The sequence below is a fragment of the Somniosus microcephalus genome, chromosome 10, assembly GCF_052327205.1.
Source record: "Somniosus microcephalus isolate GS21.2 chromosome 10, FLI_Smic_1.0, whole genome shotgun sequence".
Classification (NCBI taxonomy): domain Eukaryota; kingdom Metazoa; phylum Chordata; class Chondrichthyes; order Squaliformes; family Somniosidae; genus Somniosus; species Somniosus microcephalus.
The window spans coordinates 213,172,871-213,198,946 of NC_140996.1; the positions used below are offsets into that span (position 1 = coordinate 213,172,871).

The window sequence follows — 26,076 nt, forward strand, 5'->3', positions numbered from 1 at the left end:
CAATCTCTATTGCAGTGGGGAAAGAGTTAAACTGATATCGCTGGCAGTTTCACTGAATAGTGTAAGGGCAGGGACTAACGTGAAAGACCACATCCATAAAGATGCGGTCAAAGATAGCTGACCTTTGGAGAGATATAAAACAATTAAATGGAGACTGGATGTCCAGCATTTTAACTGCCCTAAGAACTTTATTACCTGGGTTACATTCCAAGGTATCTTTTAATTAGCATTCAGCAGTTTGAGTGATTGATTGAGGAGGCAGCTTATACATGTTTATATTAAGATTAATAACCAATCCGTGAAGGTGCATATGGGCCAAGATCCAATCAGGTGGCAGGACTGAATTTAACATGAGGTGGCCATGCTTATTGTAATGTATAAAAATGTAGTGTTTTCTGTAACAATTTGGAAAGGTCTGGCTAAGACAGAGCAGACTGTTACCCCACCGGTGCAATAAAGATGACGTGACTATCGATCTAAAACCTTGTGTCGAGTGTTGGTTTAAAATACTCCACAACACTATCATGCTCTATTGTATCAAGAGAGGTACATTTCTCACACAAGGAACTAAAGAAAATCTATGGGCATTGCCCATGGTTGCTGTTAAGCTCCTCTTGACAGCTGGTTACAAAGCCTTTTAGCTGCAAGGAGTACCGTGGACAACAGGCCTGAGGTACTCCTGCTTTTGACAACACTCGTTAGCATAAAGGATCTGACTTTCAGAGAGCTGACGGCATTGGGGGCTTCCGTTTTCGTGGGGCTGCTGAGCTTTCATTAGGTCTCTACTAACGCCTAAATGTATGGAGCTGGAGTCCCTCCCTTTGCGATCTAGAATCTACACCCTCCAACAGTGGTGGCAGGAAAAAAAAGTCAAACTGGAGAGTGGCGCATGGAGGTCACACGTCTCCCTTTGAGCCCTTAAGAAAATGTAAAGGTGCCTGGGAACAGTTCATTTACACACATTTCATCCAGGGAATGGTGCGTAGCATGCAGGATCCCGAATAGCAGGGAAAAAATGTCACTTGTGCGTAGGAAAACAAACCTGGATGCTGCCCGTGCACTAATGGTGGTATTTTAAAAAAAGTGTCTTGAATAACAGTTTCTTAAAATGAAGTTTATAACACATCAGGGTATTTGAATGCCTGCCTTTGTTATTTAAATTGTGTGTATATGTTATAAAATGTAACTTTTCTGGACACTGCATTATGAATATCTAATTAATTACTTATTGGGTTTGTTCTGTCTGCATTTGTAGGTATGCAACACATTACCTGCCCTAAAACTATTTGCACTAATTGTAATCTATTCCTGACAATCCCTAGCCCTTATTTTCTAATTAAATTCTTAGGTTTTTAATAACCTTTTTTTTTACTATGTTAACAAAGCTTTATTATACACGGGTTGCACTTTATAAATTCATGATCAATAGTTTTGTGTATAGCTCCACTTAATCTACTTGGTGTGGTGATCTTTCCTATTTCTCCACTAGCTGCCTTTCCCCTCCAGAAAGCCAGACTGTATTGCACCAAGTAGGAGGTTGAGGGCAGAAGACTAAAGCTGCTTTGTCTGTGCTTTCGATGCAGATTATTTTTCCCACATTGGGAAACTAAATCAGCTCTTGGTTTTGAGCCAGCAGTTGGAAGATGATGTGCAGCATCTGGGAAGCCACAAGTACATCGCACATCAGCTTTCAGTCTTGTATGTGAGTATCATCTTGCTTAACCTTGGGGCACACTGTAAAAATTGTCCTTGCAACACTTTGTCCGTTATGTGATGCATCATCAAGCATTTTTATCATATTGCTTGTATTTCCTTCCTTTTCCCCCCTTCCCTCCCTCCTGAGATAAATATAACCGTGACGGATTCCACAAAGGAATAAAAGAGTCCAGCGATTATGTAAAATATCAGGTGTGTGCGATTGTGCTTGAAGGTTTAACCACAATCTTGGGCCTTTAATAATTATCAACAAAACATGCAAGAGACCTGGGCTATGAATAAACTCTGCTGCATTATTGGTGATTTTTTTCCCCTAATGATTCTCAACTGGGTTATCTTCAAGTGGCAGAATGTGTGTGGGGGAGGGGGAAAAGAGAAGTGAGAGAGAATTACTTCACTTCTTCTATCTCCTGTTGGCTGTTAAAGCCCACTAACCCAGATGTTACACTGAATGAGGATGGCTTGGGAAAGGAGGCAGTCAAAGATTATGGGCTGGATTTTACCAGCCCTGAGGAGGCGGGTTTGGAGGCAGGACTGCTGGGAAAATCAAAAAGAATGGGAGCTGGTCCCGAACCCGCTCCCAACCCGGCTCCAACCAATCTTCCCGGGAGTCGAGTCCCCGATTTGTGCAAGGACCTGACTCCGAGTGGCGGGGAGAGGTAGTTAACAGGCAGTTAAGAGGCTTTTCCCAATTTTTAGACTTCTGTTGCGGGCTTCACGACGTCGGGGAACCCCACCAGGGTAAGTGAGGCGTGCTGTGGGTCTGTTGTTATGTTTGTGTATAGATGACAGCTGCAGAAGTGGTGTGAAGGATGCAATGGGACACTGGTGAGTATCAGAGGTAAGGAAATGTTGAGAAAGTCATTTTTAATGTGTTTAGATTTTTCTGTAGGTGACAAGCTTTGAAGTGTTTGTGTGGCCTCACCTCATTGGGAGAAGTGACAGATCGCTTCTGTACCCTCACCTGCAGCTGCCATCTGTTTTATCCTAAGGAAAGAGTCATTGGAGAGCCTGGGTGCAAGGGCTCACCTTTGTACAGTGATTGTCAGTGTTTGACAGCACCTCAATGCTGTCAAACACTGTCAAATCTGCTGTCAAAAATATATGGTTCATGTGCTTTTAAGAAAACATTGCACAACATTAGTGCTGTCCAATCATTAGATGCGACAGAAGCAAATTCTTCGCAAACAGACACAATTAAAAAGAGAGGCATTCCTTTATTTTAAAAAAACCCCGTGCTGCTTCTGGGCTAACTGATGTTTACAACATGACGCAGGAATAAAACACCGCTGAGCTTTGTGCAACCTGTTACGAACATGGCTCCAGAGGCCATTTAGCCCCTTGAGCCATTGATTTAGAACATAGCTGATCTGTACTTCAACTCCATTTACCCGCCTTTGTTCCATATGCCTCGATACCCTTACCCATCAAAAATCTATCGATCTCGGTCTTGAAAATTCCCGAAGCACAGATCTCATGTAACTGGTGGCAACCCCAGTATAAACCTACTGGATTTACTGAGGCTGGTGCTCAAAAGGACTTGTTTCTAATCGGGTCTCCATGGACTCTGGCCTTCGTGATTCCAACAGGTTTAGTTTGCAATTTCTGCCGGTTGTGCAAGATCCGTACTTTGGAAACCAGCAGTGCAAGTACCGCCGCCCCCCCCCCCCTCCCCCGCCATGGCAATATAAAAGCAGGTTAATGCTGCAGAGGCCAGGAATCTAACCTGGAATCTCCCGTTCTGCATGGCTCAGTACTACACTGGGTGATGGCACTGTCCACTGGGCAAACAAAGGAGAGCTGTTTTTCATTAGTTTTAAAGTATCTTTATTTTCTCCTTCTAGAAAGTTCTAAATTATTTCAGTGGGTATATTACTTTGGATGTCCTAAAAAGAGACATTGAAGCTAATTTCAAAGCTTTAAAATCTGGACTGGCTGTTAGCGAAGGGTCTGAGCAGGAGCCTGTGCTACCGTACCATTACATAAACTGGTGAGTAAGACTGGCAGCAACCAAGGGTTTTGACAGATGATGGGGGGAAATGTTTGTTTGATGTATTCTGGAATAGTATTTTAAGAAAATCTTTTATAATTAATGTTAGAATGCAGTATAACATACTTGTCTGGTAACAGAAAGCTGCTAAATCATTTGGGTGGGTTGATGGAGTAATTTGAATATATGAGAGATCTCCAGCTCTTGAAGGACTATTTTTAAAAAAAGGTTGCTTTGTAAATCTCCCACCCGAGGGGAGGATACCTCAGTTGATGCTCGTTTGAAATTAGCCTCAGGAGATGTGCTATTTCAAGTCTCCTGACCAGGTAAGATCCATTTGGATGACTTATTCTATGGGTCTATATCTAACTGGCTGGAAGTGAACTTTCAAAGGAATTAAATGCTTCTTGAACTAAATCAAAGGCTTGCTACTTGTTGGCCTTGTGTTCTAATCAATACCAAGTCTTTTCCTCTGGTTTGAATACTTGGATTGGAATCTAGCACCAGGAGCCAGTCCCTACAGAGATGACTAGCAGCCAGTTGGAACTGAATCCATGGAATATGTCAACCAAGCAGATCATCTTATGTGGCAGATCTGCCAAAGCTGCTTCAGACCAATTGGAAAAGGTCCTCCTGGGCAAGAGATGTTTCAGAATTTCTTAGTTAAAAGTCTTTATAATGTCTTTTAACAATCTCTCCAAACAGCTGATCTCAGTGAGTTCCAAGTCGATTTGAAAATGGAATTAATGCTGGTACTATTGGGTATTATGTTTGGAGTTTACTTTTAAAACTCAGTTAGTGCTTGTTCGCTTCTCCCTCTCTGCCAGTTTTCTCTCCTGACTATAGGGTGGCCTATCGGTGGAGCGCACCGTCAGCCTGCCCATTCTGGGGTGAAGAGGCCGGAGCCATTTTGAGGCCCAGATCTCATTTAACTGGCACCGGTGAGCTGCGGGAGCCAAACAGGCATCCAGTACTTGCCCAAATGGTGATTATTCATCATTAAGCCTGGTCAGCGGGTATTGGCGGGCTATTCGATTTTATAGGCATCGCAGCTGTGACTTGTGCCCAGCCCCAGTTTAAGGACACTGAGGTTGCTTTGGCTGAGATGAGGCAACTCGGCACAAGCTGGGGCTCAAAGCTGCCACAGCACAAAGTACGTTTACCCACTGATGCATCAGACAAATCCTCGGAGGAGGTAGAGTTTACAGCTCGTGGGGGAATCATTATTGTTAATAAAGAAAGAATGATTTCAAAAATGCCATAGCTAATACTGAGCTAATCTTTGTTTAAAACTTGTTCTTCTTTCAGGATACTCTATCTTACTCGCAGTATCATTTCAATTGTGTCTACCCTTCCTGAAGAGCTCACTGAAGAACTGTCTTTGGCCATGTCTTTTGTTATGAATCTGAGATAATGCTCACGTGCACAAGCACACTTTAGGATGCGAAAGAACTGAAGTAATAGTATGTGTAATACTGCACTGAACATCAGTCCGAAACAAATCAACAGTTAGTTGTGCACTTTTTTAAAAAAAAACTTAACATCTCTCTGTTTTCTTTCCTCTTCTGAAGGTGCTAGCTCATACTGGTTTAGGTGCCTCTGTTACCTTACTCAAATATGCATTCTTTGTGATTGAGTATAGATGTTGAATATCGCCAGTTTATATGACTGTTGTCGGCGGGGGTGGGGGCGGCATGGCAGCTGAGCTTGATTCTGTACACACACACACACACACACACACACACACACACACACACACACACACACACGTGCCCACACTCGAGCGCCTTGGGTCGTTTTACTACATTAGAGGCAATGTTCCCCTCCAAGCTCCGCACGTGCGCAGCCGCGCAGTAATCTGCAAGGTGCCGCTCACGAGCTTTTCCATCGGAAATACCGCGCAACGAAGCGCAGCTTAGAGTGAACACTGGTTAAAGGTGCTACATAAATGCGAGTTTATGCTGTTGCTGTTGTCAACAGGAGTCACTGGATGGCAATCAGGAGCAGGGATCCTGGTTGCTTTCCCCTCTTACCACCTCCTAGCCCAAGGACACAGAGCACCTTGAGCACTCCTTTCGGTAACCTGGCTGACATTATCTAATTCAGCATGGACCAGGGATCAAACCTGGGACTTTGCCGTCTTGTGTGACTGAGTTCCAACTGAGCCATCGGAGGAAGGTTTGAAACATTATTATAGTTATCTAGCTACACAAATATAATTGGTCTTGAACCCGCTAGTTGTAGACCAGGTGAACATCATTTTATGCCAGGTAATGATTTAAAACAAATGGAGTAAAATGATATGTTTTAATGCTCAAATTCTTCTTCGTTTGACATTTACTCTGGTTTTCTCCATTTCTGCTTTTCTTTTCGTTCCAGTATTGACCACCTCGTCTCAGAGAGCCTCCTCTCAGGTGGGGGATGGTGGACAAATAGGTTGCCCACTCCTCTACAATTTTCTAGGTCATGCTGAGGTGTGTGGTCTGCAAAACAAAATGGAGAGAGAAGCATTATTTACATCTAGTTATTACCTCTGGTATATGATGCTCCGCTTCGATGAAGCATCCGACAAGAACCTAACAAAAGTTAGCACACGCTTTGGGAGGATTTTAACTTTGATCAATGCTAAACCTTCAACTCTTCGCAGAGTAGAATCATAGAAATTTACAGCACAGAAGGAGACCATTCGGCCCATCGTGTCTGTGCCGGCCGAAAAAGAGCTATCCAGCCTGATCCCATTTTCAAGCTCTTGGTCCGTAGCACTGCAAGGTTTCATCACTTCAAGTGCATATCCAAGTACTGTACTTTTTAAATGTGATGAGGGTTTCTGCCTCTACCACCCTATCAGGCAGCGAGTTCCAGACCCCCACCACCCTCTGGGTGAAAAAGGTTCTCCTCAACTCCCCTCTAATCCTTCTACCAATTACTTTAAATCTGTGCCCCAGTAGTGTGAAACATCAGTAGCATTAGGCTCACAAGATGCCCCGAAAAAATTAGCAACCCCGCGGCCGAAATTCATCGGTAGCGCCCCAAGAGGGAAGCGGGGCGCTACTGAAAGCGCCCCACCTCCCTCTTGGGCGCTGCGAGGGAATATCGTGGCACTATGTGGTGCTGCGGCACAACGCGCCGCGATACTGCAGGCTTTCCTCCCCTTCTTAAAGGAGAGGGGCCTTGCGCAGTGCGACCCGGGGATCGGAGTGCCGGCAAAAGAGAAGTGCTGGGCTCACAGAGCACAGCCAGCACTCCATGAGGGGGGGGTGGGGGCGGTCAGGAGGACGGGGACGGCAGAGGGGGCAGATGCTGGCAGGTGGCCAGCAACAAAAATGGCCGTCCGGCACCTCGCCTTTAATTAGCGTCCGGCGGTAAGTCAGGGGGCGCTACCGAAGATCGCGGCTGGGGCACGAGCGGGGCGCTGCGCACAGCGATGACATCATCACCGGTGGCGCAGCGCCGCGGGGCACTAACGGTTACCTCCGCCACTAACCTCCCACTGAATTTCGTGGGGGGGTGTTGGCAGCGCCCCGCCCGGGCCCTCTTAGGGTGCTAACGGGAGGCACAAAGCAACCGAATTGTTAGGCCCAAATCTTTTCTGTTCTAATTACTACGACCTACGTGTTCATACAAAGGGTAAACTATTGTCGGGATAGCAAACCATTTCTTGGCTTTATTTGTGGCAGCTGGGACCATTCCTGATCTTGATCTCATTAAACAATCAAACATGTTTTAACAACAATTTTTTTTTAATATGGAAAAAATACACAACAAAGCAAAATTTGATAACCAAATGCTTATGCAGGCACATATGACTTAAATTCTTCATCTGAGGTTCATTTGTAAGCAATTAGTCAGTGACGATGCCCCCTTCCTCTCTCCAATATTGTTTATATCCAATTTAATCACAACATGGGTTTGGATGAAGAAATGCCTTCAGCCAAATTGATCTCATCTTTCCAGAATACTTACTTACCATTATGGCATCCCGCTGTTCTGTAAATAATTCCAGTCTCCTGGTCTCCCAAACTGCTCCAGCTGTTGATAACCCTCTGCGTGTGTAAAAAAAAAGAAAACATCCTGATGTCTGTCATAAATATGCCTTTCACAACCTGAACCTTGTGCTCTCTTGTTCTGCTCTCCTGACATATCTGAAAATATAGTTTCTTCTTCATCCTCTCTATCCCGTTAAGTACCTTCTATAGCTCCGATGAGCGCCAGGTGTCAGCCTTGGCTCAATGGGAGCACTCTTGCCGCTGAGTCAGAATGTTGTGGGTTCAAGCGCCACGCCAGAGACTTGAGCACAAAAATCTAGGCTAGCACTTCAGGGCAGCACTGAGGGAGTGCTGCACTGTCAGAGGTGCCGTCTTTTGGATGAAATGTTAAAACTATAGCGGACTTAAAAGACCCCACGGTGCTATTCAAAGAAGAGCGGCGGAGTTCTCCCGGTGTCCTGGCCAACGTTTATCCCTCAGCCACCCTCACTGAAGCTGATTACCTGGTCGTGTATTTTATTGTTCTTTGTGGAATCCTTTGCTGTGTGCAGTTTGGCTGCCATGCGTCCTGACATTACGACGATGACTAAACCTCACTGGCTGGGACCGTAGTGGGTGCTTTCCATCTGAGACAGCTCTTACTGATGCTGAAGAGCCCCAGCATATTACAGCTTATATATTGCCTAGAGAGAAAGAAATACTGTGAACACTGGGTACCTGAAATAAAAACAAATCTGATGGAAATACGAATAGGCCAATGAGAACATGAAAGCGAAAGGCAAGTTGGCTTTTGGTTGAGATTCTTGCTCTAATTTAATGTTTCCAAGCATAATTTAGAGGCTTACGATGATGGAACTTTAGATCTGATGGTTTTTGAGTATTTCCCTAAACAATTAAGACATTAAATGAGCTTAAATCTAAACTTTTGATTTTACTTGATGTCAGATTTCTGGTTGGTATGAGACGCATAACAGAAACGCAGGGCCAAGTTTGCTTGCTCTTGCCTTTATTTCTGTTTTTTTGAGTCTGCGTGTAAGTTCTTTTCAAAAGATTAGGAATATCCATCAGAATGTCTGCATGCGCCTACATTTTATAAAAGAGAGATTTGTCGAGGCAAACACTGATGTCAGGTCATGCACCTTTGTTAGTTCATTCAAATTGGGAGAAAATTCTGCCCAAATAGCCTTATTTTCTTCTGTGTAATTTCTGGCAAAATTCGACCACCGCCAGTAGAAAGGGGTGTAAAATCGGTAGAAAATGTTCACGTTTTTTTTTCACGTCCTGGGGTTGTTCTGAGCATTCCTTCACCTCCAAAATTGGGTCAGCGAACATTTGATTAAATTTTACAAAATGGTAACGGGGCCCTGTTAAAAGTCAGCACAGCTAAACTCGTGCAGCATTCGCCAGCCGCAGGAGCCGAGCGTTATTTATTGCAGATCAGACCTGCAGGTGGTTAAATCAATGGAAGGGACGATTTCAAAGTAACAGCACAGCAATGACAGAAGTGAAGAGTACACAGGATTCCTTTTCAGCAGTGTACGGCCGTAGCAGGCGTTGGCAGCGAGAGGAGGAGGAGGCCCAGAACTGCAGGGGCCAGAGGAGACGAGCAACTTGCCGCGGGCATTACCCCAGGCAGTGGGGGTCAGCTACCTGGGCACGGTGGAGGGTCAGGTAAATTAGGTGATACATTAAGTGTAGCATTAAAAAACAAAATTATAGGTCCTAACATTTGCATTTCTGTACTAACAAAATAGCTATGATACTTCTTCATGTTTTACTGCACTTGTACTATTAGTTATGTGGTACATACTTTAAAAGTGGAATTTCCTATATAAAAGAGAGGAAAGTACACAATTTCAGCAAGTATTTTTTATTTATCTTGTGAATTGTCAAAGGTTTACAGTAGGACAACTGCTATTTTTTCAAGACTGTGAATAAAGATGTTGTTTGTATATGGTGGATGGTGTTTTTGTTCCCGTGCCACTATTTTATAAGAACATAATAAAGCTTGGAAAGGGAATGCGAGTAGGCCTGTCAGCCTGGACTGTTCACAATGATTGTGGGGACAATGCTCAGTGATGGTACTCTCACTCCTGAGTCAGAAGGTTGTGGGTTCAAGTCCCACTCCAGAGACAGGAGCACAAAAATCTAGGCTGACACTCCAGTGCAGTAGTGAGGGAGTGCTGCACTGGCGGAGGTGCCGTCTTTCTGATATGTTAAACTGAGGTCCCGTCTGCTCTCTCAGGTGGACGTAAAAGATGCCATGGCACTATTCGAAGAAGAGCAGGAGAGTTATCCCCGGTGTCCTGGCCAATATTTATCCCTCAATCAACATCACTAAAACGGATTATCTGGTCATTATCACATTGCTGTTTGTGGGAGCTTGCTGTGCGCAAATTGGCTGCCACGTTTCCTACATTACAACAGTGACTCCACTTCAAAAAGTACTTAATTGGCTGTAATGCGCTTTGGGACAACTTCAGGTTGTGAAAGGCGCTATATAAATACAAGTTTGCTCTTTTAAACAAGTATTCTTTTTCAAGCAACTAATTCCCTTTTTTAAGAAAAAAATTTGAACTCTGCTTCAAGAGATTCTGATAGTTTTTAAAATAAGCCTTTCCATCATCTGCAAGGCACAAGTAAGGAGTGTGATGGAATACTCTTCCCTTGCCTGGATGAGTGCAGCTCCAACACTCAAGAAGCTTGATACCATTCAGGACAAAGCAGCCCGCTTCATTGGCACCCCATCCACCACCTTAAACATTCATTCCCTCCACCGGCGCACCGTGGCTGCAGTGTGTACCATCTGCAAGGTGCACTGCAGCAACTCGCCAAGGCTTCTTCGGCAGCACCTTCAAAACCCGCGACCTCTACCACCTAGAAGGACAAGGGCAGCAGGCACATAGGAACACCACCACCACCTCCAAGTCACACACCAGCCTGACTTGGAAATATATCACCGTTCCTTCATCGTCGCTGGATCAAAATCCTGGAACTCCCTCCCAAACAGCACTGTGGCGGCTCACCACCACCTTCTCAAGGGCGATTAGGGATGGGCAATAAATGCTGGACTTGCCAGCAACGCCCACATCCCAGGATCGAATAAAAAATAGACAAATTATTTACAGCAGCAACACTAAACTTCATTATAAAGTTATGCAACAGGGGGCGACAGAGTTGCGGAAATGTATTTTTAAAAAACCGTTCGTTGCTCTGTGCAGGGCCACCAGATGGCAGTGTGGGTCTGTTCGCCAGCAGCAGAAAAGAAGAACTGGGCGTTGAAAAAGAAAGGACATTTCTAAACGGTAGTAATTAAACTGCTTTTCCTTTTACTGTGATGCGATTTCAATAATGCAATCCCTGTATAACATTGCATTTACCACTGTGGCGTATTTTGCCTTCCTAATGAACCTTTTATGTGTGTGTGTGTGTATTTTGCAGATGTAGGGCCGCGCACCCATGTCAAATCGAATGACTGGGACAGGAGCAGAGGGGGGGAGGGGGAGGGGAAGGGGCGAAAATAGAGCGCAACCTAACCTGATGGTGTGATGGACAGGCGGGCCGGGCAATCAGGAGACGCGCAGTTGCATCTCAACAATGGGAAGGGAAATTCCTTCAGCCAATGAGAGCGGGCGTGGGGCGGGAGGTTGTCGAGGTTAGGTTGAAGTGTCAGGGAAGTTGAAAAAGTTGCAAATTTAGGATCTTGATTGTCACTGTTACTGTCTGAATACTTTGTATGTGGGGTAGGAGATGGTGTTTAATATTGACATCGACTTCCAAGCTTCCTTCATCCAGCATACAGTTTGTTAAATTGCTGATATTTATAATAATTTGCGATATTTATAATTACATAATATATATAGTTGCTCTTTTGTTGGTTCCAGCTCTCTGACACGTTGCAACAAGTCTTCAGACATCACAAGTGTCTTTTTTTTAAGCACCTACAGTTGGTGTCAGCTGTGGCTCAGTGGTAGCACTCTTGCCTCAGAGTTAAGGTTGTGGGTTCAGGCCCCCACTCCAGAGACTTGAGCATAAAATCCTGGCTGACACTCCATTGCAGTGCTGAGGGAGCGCTGCACTGTCGGAGGTGCCGTCTTTCGGATGAGACATTAAACCGAGACCCCCTTCTGGCCTTTCAGATGGACGTAAAAGATCCCATGGCGCTGTTTCCAAGAAGAACAGGAGGAGTTCTCCAAAGCTCATGGGTACATCCTGAGGTTGTGAAAGGCACGTTATAAATGTGCCTTTCATAGAACAAAGTAATTGGTGTGGCACGATTTTGAAATGCCATAGACGTTTTTGCTGAATGTCATGTGCAGAGAGATTGGAAACTGGGAATCAGGAAGGGTCGTTGTCGAGTGTGGAAGAAAGTACATGACAACTGAGAGATTTAGCAAAAAAAAACTGACCCAGTCCACACCCCCCCCCCCAAAAAAAATCTGACAACTCAACTAAAGATTACTGACCATACCAGAGCCACTGCTTTATGTTGACTGAATAAGTGAAATTCTGCTCTTATTAGATGGGCTTCCACAAATTTTACCAATGTTTAGAGGATTATATTCCGTGATTTGTTCTGTTTCTCTGTGTAACTCAAACCCTTGCTTACCTGACAGACCACGGCACGTAGTTAGTGAGGGCGCATTGGGACTCGAGGTGGTCTTAACTTTGGCTGCAGGCATACCAAATATTCTAAAACCTGTACTGTGCTGAAAAAACGGACGTGGTTTTTTGCTTGTGATGATGAATTTAGACATTTCTGAAGGAGGTGTGCGAGCGCGGAAGGCACAAGATTTCTTTTCCGGGAAGGGTGGGGGTGGCAGTGCATACTGCCAGTAAATTCTGATTATTGATTGATGTGCCTTCAATAACCACAAAACTAGAAGTTATAAACTTTAACAAGTTGGCTTTTAATCACTAAGATCAGAGCTAACATCTCAACACACTGACTGGCTCACAGGAATGAGTGATAAAGATCCTGGGATCTTTATGTAAGAGAAGTCAGGGGTGGAGCCAAGAGCCAAGACCTGGAACATTCCAGGTTAGTCAGGAAAGAGGAAGTGAAACTATACACCGTGTGGGGGAGGGTAATATACATGAGTGCAAAACGAATACAGGCAAGCCAAACACATTTCATTACATTGATATTTTTAGTATTTTAGAGTCTTGTGGATGGAAACCACAACTTCACTCTAGAAGACTCTCTTATACCTAGTTCAAAGAAACTCCTACTAACCAGCCTCGGAAGAAATCGTTCTGCTGAGTTGGTGGCGGTGTTTACCAAGACCATTGCTGGTCCCCATCTTGTCTGACACAGCAGTGATGTGCTGAAGCTTGGCATGTCTGTATTACCACCCTGACTGTACATTTCACATCTCTCCAGTACATTTTGCAATCTGCCATTTCAATCTCTGCTGTGTCCTTCTGCCTGATTATATTCTACAGGGGGGATTTCATTGAAACTTATAAAATTCTAACAGGACTAGATAGACTAGATGCAGGAAGGATGTTCCCGCTGGCGGGGGAGTCCAGAACCAGGGGTCACAGTCTAAGGATAAGGGGTAAGCCATTTAGGACTGAGATGAGGAGGAATTTCTTCACCCAGAGAGTGGTGAACCTGTGGAATTCTCTACCACAGAAGGCAGTAGAGGCCAATTCATTAAATATATTCAAGAAGGAGTTGGATATATTTCTTAAGGCTAAAGGGATCAAGGGATATGGGGAGAAAGCAGGGACAGGGTACTGAATTTGGATGATCAGCCATGATCTCATTAAATGGCGGAACAGGCTCGAGGGGCCAAATGGCCTACTCCTGCTCCTATCTTCTACATCATTTAGTCAGCCAGTGGCTCAGTTGGTAGCACACACGCCTCTTGAGTCAGAAGGTTGTGGGTTCAAGTCCCACTCCAGAGACTTGAGCACAAAAATCTAGGCTGACGCTCTAGTTCAGTGCTGAGGGAGTGCTGCACTGCCGGAGGTGCCGTCTTTCGCATTAGACTTTAAACCGAGGCCCCCGTCTGCTCTCTTCAGTGGACGTTAAAAAATCCTATGGTGCTGTTTCGAAGAAGAGCAGGGGGGGAGTTATCCCCGGTGTCCTGGCCAATATTTATCCCTCAACCAACATCACTAAAACATTATCTGGTCATTATCACATTGCTGTTTGTGGGAGCTTGCTGTGTGCAAATTGGCTGCCATGTTCCCTACATTACAACAGTGACTACAGTTAAAAAAAAAGTACTTAATTGGCTGTAAAGCGCTTTGTAATGTCCGGTGGTCGTGAAAGGCGCTATATGAATGCAAGTCTTCCTTTTCTTTCTTTTATCAGTTAGTCTCTCAATTACAAGTTTCATGATCAGTCTCTGCAGAATATTCCCCGCTGGAGGTTGAAGTCTAAGACGGTGTTTATGCTCCACACGAGCCTCCTCCCACCTTACTTCATCTCGCCATATCAACAATGGCAATAGATGTATCAGGGCCTTTGGATACATTTGTGTTATAATGTTTGGTGTCAGTGGAAAGACCAGTCACATTCGTTTGCTTCTTTTCAGGGTGGAGGGAATTACTGGGGAGAGGGAGCTGAGAAGCTGCATCTCCCCATGAACTTTGCCCCACTGCACCCCTCCTACTCCAAATCCAAGGCCTATCCCGCATGAGCCCCCCTCCAGCCTCCCAACCCCGGTCGCAACTCTTTATATAAGATTGCGCCTCGGGACGGGGCTCAGAGATCCCGTATGAAATAACGTATGAAATGGACAACATATATTGTTGATGCAATAACTTTGTTTAAAAGTTATTAGGAAAAAGAGTTGTATGTTGGAGATGATCTAGAGTTAATTGCTTACCATTCCTGTAGGATTAACCTTTTCTACGTAACATACTGAAGATGCCGAACTTGACAGCTGATGGAAGAGACGTTACATAGAATTACATAGAATGTACAGCACAGAAACAGGCCATTTGGCCCAATTGGTTAATGCTCCGCACGAGCCTCCTCACACCCTACGCCTTCTAACCCTATCAGCAGAACCTTCTCTTCCTTTCTCCCTCATGTTGACCTAGCTTCCTCTTAAATGCATCGATACTATTCGCCTCCACCACTCCCTGTGGTAGCGAGTTCCACATTCTCACCGCTCTCTGGGTAAAGAAGTTTCACCTGAATTCCCGATTGGATTTATTAGCGACCATCTTATGTTTATGGCCTCTAGTTTTGGACACATTCATGTGTTTGAATAGGCTGGCTAGAGAAAAGAAAATACTGGATTCAGATTTATCATCAGAGAAATGACGGAGAAGGAAAGATTAAAAAAAAAAGAAAAACTCACAAATGCTGGAAATCTGAACTAAAAACAGAACAGTTCGATAGGCGCAGCAGGCCAGTCAGTGTCAGAAGGAGAAAGGCAGGTTAACATCGGGGTTGTTACTCCTCATCATCAGGGAGTGTAAAACTAAATCACTTACCCAACTAGTTTTTTGCCTTTGAGCGACGCCCAGCTATTCAACTGGAAAATTCTCTAAAATTGACAGACAACACATTGTTTCAATCAAATTCACTGTGGATACCTTTCTCAACAAACTGCTGCAACATTTCCTTGTAAAACACACTTCCATTGTGTACTGACACTTTGGCCTGTCATTTTTGCAAATACTTTCTCCGGCATATCCTTCCTTCCAGTGATTGTTTTTTTTGGGGGGTTGGGGGGTGGTGAAAATCCCTGCCTCTACTTTTCCCACCATCTTGAAAAATAACAGGGTACGGAGAACGGGCAGGGGCATGGGACTGAGTGGATGGCCCTTCCATAGAGGGCCGTCAAAGGCACGATGGGCCAAATGGCCCCCTCCCTTGCTGTAAAATGAGCTGGTTCTAGGAATGGTCTGTGAACACAATGATGCTGTGGGACCATTTGAAAAATCACTGAAAACGTCTTTGTTATAATTGGATTGAGAGTACAGTATTACCAAAGAGAAGTGAAGTAGGTGGGGTGAATAGACAAGACAGGCTGAAGAGATTCTGAACACCATAACATTGCTCCTTATGGATGTAAATGGATGGCGTGCAGTGGCAGTTTTTCTGGGTGCTCACCCATCTACTAATCCCCCAATATGGTGGGCGGGAAGCGTGCGCACATTTCCGGCCAGAAGTGCGCCGCCCGCCCTATTGGGAAAGCAAAATAAGTTGTCGTGCGTGCAGTGCCCACGCCCATTGAGGCCCCACGCCAAGTTTGGTTTGCCTTGGGACTGCCTGTTAGCCACAAGGTAAGCTTTTGAAATATACCCCTCCTGAGTGCTCATCCCGACCCCACATTGAAAGAACGTTGGCTGCTGCGCTCACCACCCCCACTCCACACCCCGATTCCTGCTACTGGCATCCCCACCCCCCTCCCTCGGCTTCCGCTCTCCCCCCTCGCTCTCAGTTACCCTCCCCCCAGCCTACGATCTCTTCCCTCTGCCTCCAGTTTCCGTCCCCCTTACCTTCAATCTCCCCCCGACAGTGGTACGTGGTGTTTTCCAGGGGTTTATACTGGGGCTGCAGCTTTTCACCATGTATATTAATGACTTTGATGAAGGAAAGTCATCAAAGTTGTACGTCCAAGTTTGCAGGTGACCCTAAGGAGGCACTGTAAGTAAAACTCGGCTGTATGTGTCCTAACTCGCACCGAGTCCCGTTCGCCCATCACCCCTGTGCTCGCTGACCTACATTGGCCCCTGGTTAAGCAGCGCCTCGATTTCAAAATTCTCATCCTTGTTTTCAAATCCCCCCATGGCCTCGCCCCTCCCTATCTCTGTATTCTCCTTCAGCCCCACAACCCCCCGAGATATCTGCGCTCTTCTAATTCTGACCTCTTGAGGATCCCTGATTTTAATCACTCAACCATTGGTGGCCGTGCCTTCTGTTGCCTAGGGCCCTAAGCTCTGGAATTCCCTCCCTAAACCTCTCTGCCTCTCTACCTCTCTTTCCTCCTTTAAGACGCTCCTTAAAACCTACCTCTTTGACCAAGCTTTTGGTCACCTGCCCTAATTTACCCTTATATGGCTCGGTGTCAAATTTTGTGTCTTAAAACACTCCTGTGCAGCGCAGTTAAGAGTTGCTGTGGGTCTGGAGTAGACCAGACCAGGTAACGATGGCAGATTTCCTTCCTAAAGGACATTAGTGAACCAGATGGGTTTAGGATTCAGCAAAGGAGGACAAAGGGATTAATTGAGAGGGGGAAAATAGAGTATGAGAGTAAGCTTGCAGTGAACATAAAAACTGACTGTAAAAGCTTCTATAGATATGTGAAGAGAAAAAGATTGGTGAAGTCAAGCGTAGGTCCCTTGCAGTCAGAATCAGGGGAATTTATAATAGGGAACAAAGAAATGACAGACCAGTTAAATACATACTTTGGTTCTGTCTTCACACAGGAGGACACAAATAACCTCCCAGAGGTGTCGGGGAACATAGAGTCTAATGAGAGGGAGGAACTGAATGAAATCAGTATTTGTAGGGAAATGGTGTTAGGGAAATTGATGGGATTGAAGGCTGATAAATCCCCAGGGCCTGATAATCTACATCCTAGGGTACTTAAGGAAGTGGCCCTAGAAATAGTAGATGCATTACTGGTCATCTTCCAAAATTCTATAGACTCTGGAACAGTTCCCATGGATTGGAGGGTAGCTAATGTAACCCCACTATTCAAAAAAGGTGGTAGAGAGAAAACGAGGAATTATAGACTGGTAAGCCTGACATCGGTAGTGGGGAAAATGCTAGAGTCCATTATAAAAGATGTAATAGCAGAGCACTTGGAAAACAGTGACAGGATTGGACAAAGTCAACATGGATTTACAAAAGCTTGACTAATCTACTGGAATTTTTTGAGGATGTAACTGGTAGAATAGATAAAGGAGAACCAGTGGATGTGGTGTATTTGGACTTTCAGAAGGCTTTCGATAAGGTCCCGCATAAGAGATTAGCGTGTAAAATTAAAGCACAAGGGATTGGGGGCAAGGTGCTGATTTGTATAGAGAACTGGTTGGCAGACAGGAAGCAAAGAGTTGGAATAAACCGGTCTTTTTCCGAGTGGCAGGCGGTGACTAGTGGGGTACCGCAGGGTTCGGTGCTAGGACCCCAGCTATTCACAATATATATTAATGATCTAGACGAGGGAACTAGATGTAATATCTCCAAGTTTGCAGACGACACAAAGCTGAGTGGGCGTGTGTGCTGTGAGGAGGATGCCGAGAAACTCCAGTATGATTTGGACAGGTTGGGTGATCGGGCAGATGCATGGCCGATGCATTATAATGTGGATAAATGCGAGGTTATCCACTTTGGTGGCAAAATCAGGAAGGCAGATTATTATCTGAACAGCAATAGATTGGGATAAGGGGAAGTGCAATGAGACCTGGGTGTTCTTGTGCACCAGTCGCTGAAGGTAAGCATGCAGGTTCAGCAGGTGGTTAAGAAGGCAAATGGTATGTTGGCCTTCGTAGCGAGAGGGTTCGAGTACAGGAACAAGGATGTCTTGCTGCAGTTGTACAGGGCCTTGGTGAGACCACACCTTGAGTATTGTGTGCAGTTTTGGTCGCCTTATCTGAGGAAGGATATTCTTGCCATGGAGGGAGTGCAGCGAAGATTCACCAGACTGATACCTGGGATGGCAGGAATGACGTATGAGGAGAGATTGGGTCGATTGGGCTTATACTCGCTGGCGTTTAGAAGAATGAGAGGGGATCTCATTGAAACTTATAAAATTCTAACAGGACTAGACAGACTAGATGCAGGAAGGATGTTCTCGATGGCGGGGGAGTCCAGAACCAGGGGTCACAGTCTAAGGATAAGGGGTAAGCCATTTAGGACTGAGATGAGGAGGAATTTCTTCACCCAGAGAGTGGTGAACCTGTGGAATTCACTACCACAGAAGGCAGTTGAGGCCAATTCATTAAATATATTCAAGAAGGAGTTAGATATATTTCTTAAGGCTAAAGGGATCAAGGGATATGGGGAGAAGGCAGGGACAGGGTACTGAGTTTGGATGATCAGCCATGATCTCATTGAATGGCGGAGCAGGCTCGAGGGGCCCAATGGCCTACTCCTGCTCCTATCTTCTATGTTTCTATAGATTCTCTTACAATCACCCAGCTTCAATAGATTTTAACATTTTCTGTGTTTACTTGTTTTTCTTCTGTGCTGTTAAAGTCAGTAGGAGCTTGTATTACGAGTGGGTTGCAAACTGCAAAATGAGAACAATAAATCAAAATTGTGTATTCTGTTGGGTGAATCAGTGGAAGAAAATGCTACATGGCTTGATAGTCATCACTTAACACAAAGCGTGCAATACTCGAAATGCCCTTGAAGGTTATCATTAATGTTCACTACTTTCCCAAACTTGTATCGAGCTGCAATCTGTCGGGGATGTGTTATCAGTTTTATTTTGGCCCATTTTTAACTTATTTTGTCTTTGCTAGGCTTAGGTTCCTAACATACCCCGTCGAAGAAGGTGGGCCTGCTCTCGGGAGCTTGCCCAGTCACACTTAAATTTTAAGTGATGTTTGGAGGGACATTGTTACTGATCTGTGCCACCTGCTTGCTGAGGATCTGCAGCCGCGTGAACGGTGCAGAACCTCTCTGTCCGTGTTCGCTAAACTGACTGATGGCCTCAATGTTTATGCCAACGGATCCTTTCAGTCAGCCATTGGGGACATTGCGACTATCGCTCAGGTTGCAGTCCACTGTTGCATCCGGCAAGTTACAGATGCCCTTTATAGGCGAAGGCGTCAATTCATGACCTTCCCTCTGACCCTGCACAAGCAGGTGGAGCGCGCGCAGGGTATCGCTTCTATTGCGGACTTCCCCATGGTGCAGGGGGCGACTGACAGCACACACGTGGCTTTGAGGGCGGCATGCCAGCATCCTTAGGACTTCCGCAACCGCAAGGGGTTCCACTCTCTCAACGTGCAGCTGGTCTGTGACCACCGCCAAATCATCATGGCAGTCACCGCGCATTTCCCAGGGTGCAGCCACGATGCCTTTATCCTGCGGTTGACCTCAGTTTGTTACCTTTTTGAGGGGCTGGCTCGAACACGAGGCTGGCTTACTGGGGACAAGGGCTATCCTCTCTGCCCATGGCTGATGACAACACTCCGTGTGGCCGACACCCCAGCAGAAGAGCTGATCAACAGCGGCCATCAGGCGACCAGGCACAGTGAACAGCACACTATTGGTGTTCTCAAAAAGCGTTTCCGATGTCTGGAACATTCGGGGGGATCCCTGCAGTACTCGCCGGAGCAAGTGGGACACATCGTCGTCGTCTGCTGCATGCTCCACAACTTGGCGAATCGACGCACCCAGCCAATTCCAGCTGTCCCTCAACGACCAGCAGAGCGGGCGGAGGATGAGGAGGAGGAGGAGGAGGAAGAGCAGGCGGAGGAGGAGGAGGAGGAGGAAGAGCAGGCGGAGGAGGAGGAGGAAGAGCAGGAGGAGGAGGAGGAGGAAGAGCAGGCGGAGGAGGAGGAGGGGGAGGAGGACGAAGAACAGGCGGAGGAGGAGGATGAGGAGGAGGAAGAGCAGGCGGAGGAGGAGGAAGAGCAGGCGGAGGAGGAGGAGGAGGAAGAAGAGCAGGCGGAGGATGAGGAGGAGGAGGAGGAAGAGCAGGAGGAGGAGGAGGAGGAAGAGCAGGAGGAGGAGGGGGAGGAGGACGAAGAACAGGCGGAGGAGGAGGATGAGGAGGAGGAAGAGCAGGCGGAGGAGGAGGAGGAGGAGGAAGAGCAGGCGGAGGATGAGGAGGAGGACAAAGGCAGAGAGGGTGGCTGCAGTGAGAGATCGCGTTGCCTCAATCTGGGTGTGGACGAGCCCAGCAAGTGACTGCGTGGCAACAGTGAGGACCTGTGTGCCAGGTGCCAGTGCTTCGGAGAAGCCCTGGACAGTTCTTTCCATTGCTTCGGACAAGGCAGGTGCCGACCGCTCCACTGCCTCGGACAAGCCCTGGACAGACCTTTCCAGGGATTGTCCGAAGCCCTGAACAGTCCTTTCCATAGCGGCCTCAAAGCCCTGGACAGTCCTCTCCATTGTTGGGCCGAAGCCCTGGATAGTCCTCTCCATTGTTGGCCCGAAGCCCTGGATAGACCTGTCCATTGTTGCCCCGAAGCCCTGGATAGACCTGTCCATTGTTGCCCCGAAGCCCTGGAGAGTCCTGTCCATTGTTGCCCCGAAGTCCAACATACTCTTAGCCAATGAATCTATTGACTGAGGCATCTTCTCCACTGCAGCCATCAGCTCCGTGTGTCTGAGCCGGGCCTGTTTGCTCATTTCACCCAGGCGACGCGCCTCCTCTGCACTCTGAGCAGCAGTCATAACTACCTGCCTTGCCCTCCGGGGAGACGGTGGCCGAACTTGCCTATCCCCCTTGCGTTGCTGCATGCCGCTTGTTCCGGCAACTGGTTCATCATCAGAGCCCCTCCCCCCTCCCCTCCAGGGGACTACTATCCCCAGTCTGTAGATGTGTCCGCTCCCCGGATTCTGCAACGGCTGGTCCGGATTCCTCCTGCTCCTCGCCTCCGGTGGCACTGGCACTGGCAGCTTCAGTGCGTTGAGCCCGAGTTGGTGCTGATTCATCTGAAAGCAGGGAGGTGGAAGAGTGGCTTTAGCAAAAGGACAGGTTTGCGGAAAGGCATGCCAGATTGCGGCAAGGCTCTGACATGGCTGCACACTGAGGAAGCATACTGGCGGGGGGACCAAGTGGAAGGCAACAGGTGAATAAGGTGAGAGTCTTACCCTCGCTGTCGGAAATGGGGTCGGCAGATGCAGTGGCCACAGGACCAGACAGACGTCCTTCAAGAATCTGGTGCACTCTCTCCTCCAGATCCGTGAGAGGGACCACTTGTGGAGGCCCGCCACCGGTTTGAAAGTGGTCCCTTCGCCTGGCCGCCAGCTTGGCCTGGAGAGGAAAGAAGGGGAAGTTGTGTTACATGAGGCCTTGAGAGATCATCGCATGCCCCCCATGGTGAAAGAGCCCTTACATGAGGCCTTGAGACATCATCGCATGCCCCCATGGTGAAAGAGCCCTTACATGAGGCCTTGAGACATCATTGCATGCCCCCCGTGGTGAAAGAGCCCTTACATGAGGCCTTGAGACATCATCGCATGCCCCCCATGGTGAAAGAGCCCTTACATGAGGCCTTGAGACATCATCGCATGCCCCCCGTGGTGAAAGAGCCCTTACATGAGGCCTTGAGACATCATCGCATGCCCCCCGTGGTGAAAGAGCCCTTACATGAGGCCTTGAGACATCATCGCATGCCCCCCATGGTGAAAGAGCCCTTACATGAGGCCTTGAGACATCATCGCATGCCCCCCATGGTGAAAGAGCCCTTACATGAGGCCTTGAGACATCTGTCCATGTGTGTGCCCAGAAAGGGCCATGGGTGCTTGCTGACAGATGGCCATTGGGGCATCATGGCAACAGGGTGCCCGAAGTCAGCTGCAGATGGAGTGAATCAGAAGTTTGCTAAACCATCACTCACCCTAACGATCCGTGTGAGGTTGTTGAATTTCTTCCTGCACTGAACAGGGGTCCTGGTCGCCACGCTGCTGGAGTTGACCCTCACAGCAACCTCCCTCCAAGATCGTCGGTAAGCCTTCTGATTCGGCCTCTTGCCATTGTCCGGATACAGGACATCTCAACGGCGCTCAACTGCAGCCACCAACTGGTCCAGAGCCTCAGTGCTGAAGCGCTCTGCTCTCTGTCTAACCTTCTCCATGCTCAACAAGTTTCTAATGCCAGAGAAGGGCGAGCGCCGATTCTGAGGCCTACAGGGCGTTGGGTGTGGCAGCTCAGGCTGACTGACCCACCCCTTTAAGAGCCGGCCGGCGCCTGGAAGTCTCGTGGTTTCCCGTAATTGAGATCATCTGCGCTGCGCCCGTCCGCGTCGATATTGAGTAGCGCCTGAACTTTTGCGCCTTAGGAGCACCGTGCAACGGCTGAATTAGCGCCTCAATCCCCTTTGGGGGCGATGCAACCCAATATCTCGCCAGGCAGCGATAAGTTTCGTCTGGCTATAAACTTTGCGCACCGCCAGTTCTAGCGCCTCAAGCGGGGCTATACCCAATATCTAGGCCCTAGTCTTTTACCCTCCTTCTATAGCAGGGACAGGGTACTGAATTTGGATGATCAGCCATGATCTCATTAAATGGCGGAGCAGGCTCGGGGAGCCGAATGGCCTACTCCTGCTCCTATTGTCTATGTTTCTATGGCAGATGCTGAATACGCCCATTCTTATTCGGGCAGGTGTATGCGGACGACATGATGATTGAGAAGAAACATGCCGAGTTCACCTTCATTAACACCGTAGCTGCGCTGGGTGTTAGGAGTGCCGTTGTGTCTCAGCGGGTTTAAATTGTAAATGGCCCACAAGCCGAGTACCGTTGACCGTAGCGTGGACCGATTGCGCTTGGCCAGTGGGCTAAATTTAAAATGTTTAAAATATCAAAACAATTGACTGCCCTTTCTCAGGAGGCAAGTGGCTGCGGCCTGATCTCTTGAGGCCTGCAGCAGGGATGTTCTTGCTACCCATTTCCCCCTCCCCAGCTCACTCCACTCCCTCAAAAGGAGTATCCCTCAACAGCATTTAAACTAGCAGAACTCGGAAAATCCACTTGGATTAGCAGCGGGAGCCTTAAGCGGGCATGAAGCGGAATTAGAATTTGAACCAGATATACAGATATTGTTTGCTATGAAAGTTGAAGATTTGCACTGTATGGTTTTTTTTTTTGGCAATATCTTACATATTTGTCATCAACATACTTTTTGACAGCAAGGGTGCAACACACAGCTCACGTGAGCTTCATTAAGCTGTCTCCTCTCCCACCAGTCTCAGCTTCCAGTCAGCAGTCCCAGCCTAGTCAGCTAGCAAGTAACCCCCTTGGGGAGTGACTGCGAGGGGGCTGAGGAGCAAAGTGCAGACGGATACACCTAGTAACCTGTCCCAAGTTTCAGATTTCAACTTTGCAAATTGCTGTGCAGTGAAGGGAGCCCACTGGGCCATCTGATCGTGGGTCTAACTTCATGCACAGGTGGCTACGTCTGTTGGCAACTGGCAGCTACTTCGGGCCATGGTACATCAGGTTACACAAACGTTTGTTGACTCTGGGGCAACCTGTCACCTATTACCGGCGTTGTCTCATGTGTCAGTCCCGACACGCTAGCTATCTGCGAATCATTCCTAATGGACTAGGTAATGAACACCGCTGTTTCCATCTCTGGCTCTGATCAACTTTGGCAGAATATCTCTCTCTATTTCAAGACTATGTTGGAATCCTCTCTTCAGGAAGACTTCAAATCTAGCACCTTTGGACTCAACTCAAGTGCTCCTCAAACAGAGGAAGGCCTAGTTGGCGATATTTTACTGTCCACCATCTGCTGATGATTTCTTTCCCCCCTTTGTGGGAAAGTCCTGACTGAGTTTGATGGTGCACCCGGGTGCCCCATTCCACTGTGGGAGAATTCAGTTGCTACTAGGAGGCTCTAGTCTTGGCTGCCTTCTTTGATCGCCTGAGGAGCGCGACTCCGCTCACCACATAGACTGACACCATGCTGCATTTTGCTGGCGCCTTGAAAGAACAGCTAAGCACAAGGTTCAGCTGTGTGACCAGACACGTCGGAATGGACTCGAGCAGGAAGTGATACCTTTGGACTCTCATCCCATGTACGAGTCAAAAGACAAAACAAATGTTACCTTGCTGCCTGTTAGCTCATTCAGTGGAGAATGCTGGTGGACAACCAAGCACTTAACAGGAGGAGGCTCGATGAACATCCCCATCCTCAGCCGCCTGAGTGCAAGAGACAAGGCTGAAGTGTCTTCAGCCAAAAGTGTTGAGTGGACAATCCTACTCGGCCTCCTCCCAAAGTCCTCACCATCACAGGTGGCAGTGTCCAGCCAATTCGGTCTACTCTAAGTGACATTAAGAAGTGGCAGAGTGTACTGGACATAGCAAAGGCTATAGACCCTGACAACATTCCGACTCATTACTTATTGGAATTTAGAAGAATGAGAGGTGATCTTATTGAAACATATAAGATTCTGAGGGGGATTGACAAGGTAGATGCATAGAGGATGTTTCCCCTCGTGGGGAAATCTAGAACTCGGGGGCATAGTTTCAGAATAAAGGGTCGCCCTTTTAGAACTGAGATGAGGAGGAATTTCTTCTATCAGAGGGTCGTAAATCTGTGGCCCAGAGAGCCGTGGAGGCTGGGTCATTAAATACATTTAAGGTGGAGATAGACAGATTTTTGCAAGATAAGGGAGTGAGGGATTATGGGGAGTGAAGGGTTATGGGGAGCAGGCAGGGAAGTGGCTTTGAGCCCAAGATCAGCCACGATCTTATTGAATGGCGGAGCAGGCTCGAGGGGCCAAGTGGCCTATTCCTGCTCCTATTTCTTATGTTCTTACAGTGCGCATGCCTGGTTCACTAGAGCTAGCTGCTCCCCTAGCCAAGCCATGTAACCCAGCTAATTACCACCCTATCTGCCTCCTCCTAATCAACAGTTAATCGACGGAAGGAGTTATCGGTAGTGCCATCCAGTGACACCTACTCATCAATTACCTGCTCACTTCTATAGTTTGATCCAAAATGTGAAATTATAGTAAACTGTCACTCATTAGCTCAAAGGGTACCATGTGCAGAGTCTATTCCCACGTGTAAGACACATGAGCTGCATCAGGATTAGCTGATAAACATTATTTATAACCCGCCTACCATAGATGGTGTTTACATAAAAGCTCACTACAAAATAATGCTTTGTTCTGCCACGACATTAGCTTATTACAGCATTTGATTGAATATTGTTTTGTTCTGTTACGGGGCAGGGGGTGAAATTCATCTTCGGTGGGGCTGCAAAATGGGTGGAGGTGAATCAGCCGCTCATTATACACATCGCCCAATCTTCCTTTCCACAATGGGTTTGTTGCGCTATACAGTACTGTAATTTTTTTTAATGTAGCTGTTCATAATTCAAGCAAAACTGCATAAATCTAATCAAAGGTTTAGACAATCAGAAGAAGGTAGGAGTGAAGAAAATCTGTTAAGCCCATCCACCCTGCATCCTTATTTATCTTCACGTTTAAGACTCGATCTATTATCACTTTCTCCTATCCTGGCACCAAGTCAATATTCTATATTCCTGACCAATGCACCTCCTCTTCAGAAAATTCTAAAATATATAATTTCATATGAAAAATATAACTGGAGATGAAGGACCTTTTTAAACCTGTTAATAGTAACTTCATATTGCCAAGAAAATTGAGCTGCCATTTCACTGCAGTGCACATATCCAAATGCTACTTTTGGCCTTGACTCACATTGACCATGACCCATAACCTAGTAGAAATGTGCCGACTAGTTGGTGATAAGAC

General features: G+C 46.9%; 2 protein-coding genes and 1 long non-coding RNA gene across 4 annotated transcripts in view; 2 read left to right on the plus strand and 1 right to left on the minus strand.

Annotated features, from left to right (window-relative positions):
* The window catches only part of LOC147112074 (uncharacterized), a 21,054-nt gene extending 15,040 nt beyond the window's left edge, over window positions 1–6,014 (plus strand). The window contains exons 6-8 of the mRNA XM_085999594.1: window positions 1,584–1,702; window positions 3,561–3,706; window positions 5,015–6,014. Coding sequence (XP_085855720.1) covers window positions 1,584–1,702; window positions 3,561–3,706; window positions 5,015–5,120 — 371 coding nt within the window. The 3' untranslated portion in view covers window positions 5,121–6,014. The remainder of the gene's footprint in view (window positions 1–1,583; window positions 1,703–3,560; window positions 3,707–5,014) is intronic.
* LOC147112075 (uncharacterized) lies at window positions 6,000–16,008 on the minus strand. The gene is made up of 3 exons (XR_015079811.1): window positions 8,196–16,008; window positions 7,674–7,749; window positions 6,000–6,189 (listed from the first exon to the last, which is right to left on the minus strand). It is a non-coding gene; the product is annotated as an uncharacterized LOC147112075 (long non-coding RNA).
* Window positions 10,909–26,076, plus strand: part of LOC147112076 (cohesin subunit SA-2) — a 137,645-nt gene continuing 122,477 nt past the window's right edge. For both annotated transcript variants that reach the window (XM_085999588.1, XM_085999587.1), the window contains exon 1: window positions 10,909–10,997. The gene's annotated coding sequence lies outside the window, so the exon portion shown is untranslated. The remainder of the gene's footprint in view (window positions 10,998–26,076) is intronic.